We start from the raw sequence: 6,502 nt of genomic DNA on the forward strand, positions 1-6,502 counted from the left end.
CTTCCTCCTGTTATTTCCCCCCTGCTCCTTTGCTGTCTCACTGACTGCATTTTTAAAAGTATTTGGGGGGGCAGGAGTTGAGATTTGAACTATTTGCCGTGTTCAAAACAACACGGAACATTTTAAAAAGTGGCGGTCGGGGGATTTACACAGTATCTGGTCTGGCCAGCCTCCCCCCACCCCCCCCAGAATCATGAGTCTGGCTGCAAAAAATCATGAGATAATCTTCAAAGTAATGAGATTTGAACCGTAATACACTTGGGATCCTTTTTTATGGGCCTTCTGAGTTTTGACCTATTAGGGGGTCACGTTTCCAACCTCTCCTTGGCAAACATGAGGGCTAGAAACTTGCTTTGTTAAATGAAAGCTGAGATTTTTCACTTGACACGACACGACTGCTGGAGCCGGGGCTGATAAATATGCAAGAATTGGCAACAGGGTTTGAGGTTTATTATCCAAACAAGTGACGGTTTTGCAGTGACATTCCAATGATTGTTATTCACCAGCGTAAATGTATTGGTCCAGTACTTTATTTGTGTTTTCTATGCTGATAGTTCAGGTCTAGTCTAGTGGTTAGAGCAGGGGACTGGGCTCAGGTCCTCAAGGGTCTATTAGCTCTGCCAATGACTTGCTGTGTGTCCTTGGGCTGGTCACTTAATTTCTCTATGATTCAGTTGCATCCTTTGTAAATGGGGACCAGTGATACTTAACCTAATTCCCAAGGGTGTTATTATTATTTTGTATTTTCATAGCGTGTAGGAGCCCCAGTCATGGCCCAAGACCCCATTGTTCCAGATACTGTACAAACAGAGGCCAAAAAGTTAATCACTGCTCCAAAGAGCTCACAACCTAAGTATAAGTCAAGAAGAGACAACAGGTAAATACAGACAGCCTGGGGAATACACAGAAACAATGAGACAGTATAGGCCAGCATGACAGGCAGTGGTCTCAGCACATCCACAGTCTATCTGTTTTCAGGTTGTGGGGCTTAATTAATTGATCATAAAGCACTTTGTAATAGCTGAACGATCGCCTGTGTGCCCTAGATCTACTGAAGGGAATGTGGAGTTCTCCTAAATGATGAGGGAAAAAGAAATCAGGAAATCTGAGTTGTGTCTCTGCTGCCCCAGCCCTTCCCTTCCTATAGCCACAGGCAGTGAGAAAATCTGTTCTCCGGGCTATAACTGAACTCCCAGACTGTTGTAATTAATCACAGTCAGAGATTGGGACCAGACGTCTCCTTGCCTGGTGTGACTGCATGAAACAGGATTGCAGCGCTTGCTGTCACTGTCTGCCAGGAATGTCTAAGAGATGAGTCAGAAAGGGTCTCGCAATATTTGAGGAAAGAAATATCCAGTGTAATTTCTTATCACTGTAACTTCATAATTTCCCCCAAATGATCAAGGTCACGTGCATCTGAAGAAGTGGGGTTTTTTACCCATGAAAGCTTATGCCCAAATAAATCTGTTAGTCTTTAAGGTGCCACCGGACTCCTCGTTGTTTTTGTGGATACAGACTAACACGGCTACCCCTCTGATACTTGTGCACTTTACAACATCCAGGGACTGTCACCCTTGCAAGGCAAGTCTGATTGTCCCCATTTCACAGCTGGACAGACGGAGGCACAGTGGGGTGAAGTGCCTCACCCAAGTTCACATGGCAGGGCTGGGAATAGAACCCAGATCTCCTGATGCTGTGGCTGGTGCTTCCTCAGGGTAAAGAAATTCTGGGCTAGAATGGAGAGAGTCCCAGCTGTTTCTGTCAGAGGCATTCAGAACTCGCTTCCCGCTTGTGCGCCTGAGTTCAGGGCCCCCAGCGCCATCTGGGGGAGCTCAGATGGGAACCTAGCTTCGCCATCACAGCTGGGACTGGGGCTCCCTGGGACGCCTATGCTGCTCTATTTGGTTCAAAGGGTGATACTTGCTCCGGGTGAACGGGCCCCATGAAGGTGGCGTGTGCTGGGTACGGCAGGCCCTTTATTTAAATCGCATGTGGAGCCTTTCGTAGCAAAGTGAGCTTTGAATTTGTGACAGCGTGACATGAACACGGCGATGGCAGAGCATCGTATCCGGCCTGGCACACTGACGAGGGACGTAGCCCCCTTATATTAGGCTGGCTTCTGCTAATGCTGCATCTCCTGGTACCAGCCCCTGCTCCTCGGTGGGGTGTGCTCCAGGGGGACTTCCGCCATTTGTCCTGGATTCCCGACAGTGCTGCTGTGTGCCTGCCGGAGGCTCAGGGGTGGCGTCAGGCTTTTCCCAGTGTGTGTGTGTGTGGGGGGGGGGGGGGCTGAGGTGGGCCTTAGGCCCCCTCACCACGAGGCCCCATCCCCTGCTGCTCCTCTTCCCCCTGAGGTCCCTCCCCTGGCCAGGCCAAAAGCCAGAGCCAGGCAGTAGCAAGAACCACCCAGGGAGCCTGGGCTCCTATGGGGAGCCCCGGACTCTCCACCTGCTCTGGGTGACTTGTCCCAGAGGGTGGGGACATGGGCCAGGGGCTGCTCTTGGGCACCCCAGCTCCCAGCCCAGGGCAGGTGGAGGGTCTGGGGCTCCCCACAACGGCCCAGGCTCCCTGGGCAGCTCTTACCAGTGCCCGGCTCCAGCTTCCGGCCTAGCCAAGGGCCGGAGCCCCTGCATGTGACCCATTTTCGCACACTGACTGCCCACCATGCAGTCCAGTCCCTGCGGAGTGAGCTGGGAAGACAATTGTGCAGGGAGACGGGTTTAGCACAGACTGGATTAGAACTAGTCGATCAAGGGGCACTGAGTGGATGCTGTGGACTTGCTACCAGGCATTTCACTGGTGTCTTCTGTGCCTGAAAAGACTAGGGGCCTACACATAACACGTACTCATGGTATCCTAGGCTGGCTTCGTGCATGTGACCATGTCTCCCCCTAGTGGCTGGCCCCAGTGGTGACAAACCCTGCTACTTACAGTGGAAGGGAGCTCTTTAGGGCTTGTGCTGAGGGTCCTGAGTTCAATCCCCGCAGTTGCCAGCAGAGCTAATGTTCCAGTTTCTTACACACACAATTAAACTGACCACTGAATTTGTGGCCAGGAAGCAAATTTCCTCCAGGGCCTATTGACAATGAGCCTGATGGGAGGGAATTTCATCCTACATTGGCCGCCCTGAGTAGAGATCAGGTGGGCAGATCCTGTCCCATCAGCTAAGGAGGGGCAGGGCATTGATGGACCTGGGTGCTCTTACTAACCCACAGGGACTTGAAGCCACTGCAGTCAGCAGCCTTCATGAGATACGTGCAACCCACGTTAACGCAGCCTGGCTCTTTGTCCCCCTCTAGTGGCTGGAGTTCGTCCCCGCAGACGGCTCCATAGGAGATGCTTTTACGTACAGGTCAAGGGACAGCCTGGTAACCCCCTTGCCCGTGCCCCTGCAGTGCTGACCCTATGGCTCCCCCTCACCTTGCCGACGAGGAAGCAGTCATCAGCGGAGAGTGGGAAGAGCTGCCCGGGGCTGTAGAGGTCGGGGAGGTGGGTGCCGCTGGCTCTCTGGAACACGCCTTTCGCCAGCCCCTTCACGCTCAGAGCGTAGACGTCCTGCAGCCTCATCAGCGCCCGTGCTGCTCCCTCCAAGTCCTCGAAGTCAGGCAGGTCCTTCTCCACCTGCGTGTAGCCGTACTTGAGCGCTGTAATGTCAGTGATTGGGGAGAGAGGGGGGGTATCAGCTGGGCTGCGGAGAATGGAATGCCAGTGCCCAGCTAAGCACTTACATGGGCTGGAGCTAAGGAGGGATTCATGAAGAAGGGGCTTCCCCTGAAAAGCCGTCCGAAAGCCTTTCAGTGCCGAACAAATGGGACCTTCCCCTTGTTTGCCCATCCATGGGTACCCAGCGTGCCTGGACTTGTGCCCCTTGCTCTCACTCCTCTCCGTCCCCCATACCTGACTCTCCCCTATTGTCTCCTGTTATTCCCTTCCCATTTCCTCTCCTCACCTTCCTGGCCATCACCTTCCTCCCCCTCCCCCTTCATTCTCCACCACCCCCTCTTCTACTTCCTTCCCCTCCCACTTTCAATCCCTCCCTTGAGCATCCCCCTCATTATCTCTACATGGAGGTGATGGATCCAGGCCAGGTGACACCAGCTGAGCCTCTAGCCCCAACCCCAACCCCCAGCTCCTCTAGACACACGGTGGGAGATTCACAAAGGCATGGAGGTGCCTAACTCCCATGGGGATCAATGGGAATTAGGTGCTTGAATACCTCTGTGAATCCCACCCACTGCGCTCATCTGCTGACTCAAAACAGGTCAAGCGCTGTGGGTACGCGGCAGCTGTGGGTTCGGGACTGCCCCCTCTCCGGTACCTTGAGTGTTCTCACTGGCCTCCAGGCTGTGCACCACATTCAGCCAATCGGACTGCAGCCTCTTGATCAGCGAGTAGGCGAGTAACGGGTTCGCCGCAGAGCCCCCGGTTCCTTGGTGCAAATCCTGCACCTTGTTGTAAAACCTGGAAGGCACAAGCAGGGCAATCCCTCCCAGACACTGGAACCAGCCAGCGCAGCCCATTGCAGCAGGTTGGGCGGCGGGCGGGGGAGCACGGAGCTGGGGAAACTCCTCGGCAGTGAGAGCTGGAAAGACTGGGGGATGGTGGCTCGGGGGAAGCGCCATCAGTTGAAACTGGACAGGACAAAGCAGGGGTCAGGTGAGCAGCTCCTGCCCCCTCAGCTGCAGGAAGGGCGGGGCTCTGATGGATCTGGGTATCTCTCCTATGCTAACAAGACCAGAGCTGGCTCTTACTAAGCCCTGTGGCGGGAATGAGCAGGATGGGGCTAAGCTAACATCTCTAACGACTTTCATTCCCCCGGGTCCCCTCCGCTTGAGCTCAGATCAAACCCACTCAGAAATGCAAGGGGAAGAAGGGGTCACTTTCTGTTGCTCACGTAAGCTTGTGGTGCCTGGTACTTTCTCTTTTCCATGGGCAGATCAGCAGTTGCAATGGCCGGCTCCATTGTCTGGCTCAGAGATGCCCAAGCCCCAGATCCCTGCTTTGACTTCAGCTTGGATCTAACTTTAGATTTTCTGTTGTGCTCAGCTGAGCAGGGGGGAAAGCCATAACATGGTGCCTAGAGCTTGACTCATTCCAGATGTTAGTCATGTGACCAGTCCTCATAAAAAGGTATTTTCCACTGACCTCATTATTAGACTCCTGAGCTCAAATCCAGACCCTGAGATTGTCTCCCTGCAGTAAATCCCTCTGTGTCAGGAGTCACATGTTGAACCTGCAGCCTGACTGCTCCATAAACAATGATGACTGGAGAGTGTCACCTCGCTAGTCAGAGGGGCCAGAAGGAACCCCCCAGGTCTGCACACCATTCAGCATTGGGCTGGTACAAAATCTAAACCTGGAACTAGGTATATTACAAATGCCCCCTGTCATTATAATGGGATGAACCAAATCCCCAGAGCCAAACTCCCTTTGTGGTTGAAATTTAGATCCATAGCTTGCACCCATCTCCAGTCAAATGCAAAGGATACTCCTGAGGGAATTCTGCACCAAAAAATTAAAAATCCTGTGCACAATATTTTAAAATTCTGCAAAGTTCTGCAAATTGTATTTGTCAGATAAATGTGGAGGCTCCAGCATGGCATTGGGTAGCACAGGCCACTGGCTGCACAGAGGTGTGGGACATCACTGTGCAGCTCCCCACCCCGGAACACGGACTCAGCAGTGAGGCTGCACCCAACTCTGACACAGCACAAGGACCAGGTGCACCAGGTGTGGGCAGGCAGGCTCAGCAAGGCAGGATCCAGGTGTGGAGGGGCTTAGTGTGGGGGGATCCAGGTGTGAGTTGAGAGGGTTCTGTGTGGGTCAATCTGGGATCTGGGTGTGGGGGGAATCTGGATGCACAGCGGCTTGTTGGAGGGTTCTGGTGCAATGGTAGGGGAGGTCCAGGTGAAGGTGGTTGGCGCTCAGCGGGGGGAGTCTGGGAATGGGGGGGATAGAGCTCAGAAGGGGAGTCTGGGTGTGGGGGGCTCAGTGGGGGAGTCCAGATGCTGGGGGAGTGGGGCTCAGTGGGGTGGGGATCCAGGTTCAGCTGGTTGGGGCTCGGTAGGGTGGGGATCCGGGTGCAGGTGGCTCATTGGAGTGGTCCAGGTGCAGGAGGAGTGCGGCTCATCAGATTCATAGATTCTAGGACTGGAAGGGACCTCGAGAGGTCATCACGTCCAGTCCCCTGCCCTCATGGCAGGACCAAATACTGTCTAGACCATCCCTGACAGACATTTATCTAACCTACTCTTAAATATCTCCAGATAGGGGGAGTTCTGGGTGTGGGGGCAGTGAGGCTTGGTGGGAGGGTCTGGGTATGAGGGCGTCTGGATGCACGGGGGTTGGGCAGATGGGGGAGCAGCTCCCTGTACAGTGATCCCTCCCCCTGCAGCTGAGGAGCGATGGGTGCAGGAAGCACGGGTGGGGGAGGGGAAGTTTGCAGAGCTTCCTACAGATGGGGGAGAAATCTGAGGGTGGTCTGGCATGGCCCCAGATGCCG

At 54.2% G+C, this 6,502-nt stretch overlaps 1 protein-coding gene across 3 annotated transcripts in view; it reads right to left on the minus strand.

The window, feature by feature from the left end:
• P4HA3 (prolyl 4-hydroxylase subunit alpha 3) overlaps positions 1 to 5,525 on the minus strand; it is a 32,213-nt gene extending 26,688 nt beyond the window's left edge. The window contains exons 1-2 of one of the 3 annotated variants that reach the window (XM_026651637.2): positions 4,319 to 5,523; positions 3,421 to 3,644 (exon numbers count right to left, since the gene is read on the minus strand). In XM_026651637.2, coding sequence (XP_026507422.1) covers positions 3,421 to 3,644; positions 4,319 to 4,622 — 528 coding nt within the window. In that variant the 5' untranslated portion in view covers positions 4,623 to 5,523. Of the gene's footprint in view, positions 1 to 3,420; positions 3,645 to 4,318 lie in introns of all 3 variants that reach the window. The other 2 variants (XM_026651636.2, XM_026651638.2) reach the window with 2 other exon arrangements.
• Between the last annotated feature and the right edge of the window lie 977 nt (positions 5,526 to 6,502).

The sequence above is a fragment of the Terrapene carolina genome, unplaced genomic scaffold (assembly GCF_002925995.2).
Source record: "Terrapene carolina triunguis isolate 2854851 unplaced genomic scaffold, T_m_triunguis-2.0 Scaffold97, whole genome shotgun sequence".
In the NCBI taxonomy this organism is placed as follows: domain Eukaryota; kingdom Metazoa; phylum Chordata; order Testudines; family Emydidae; genus Terrapene; species Terrapene triunguis.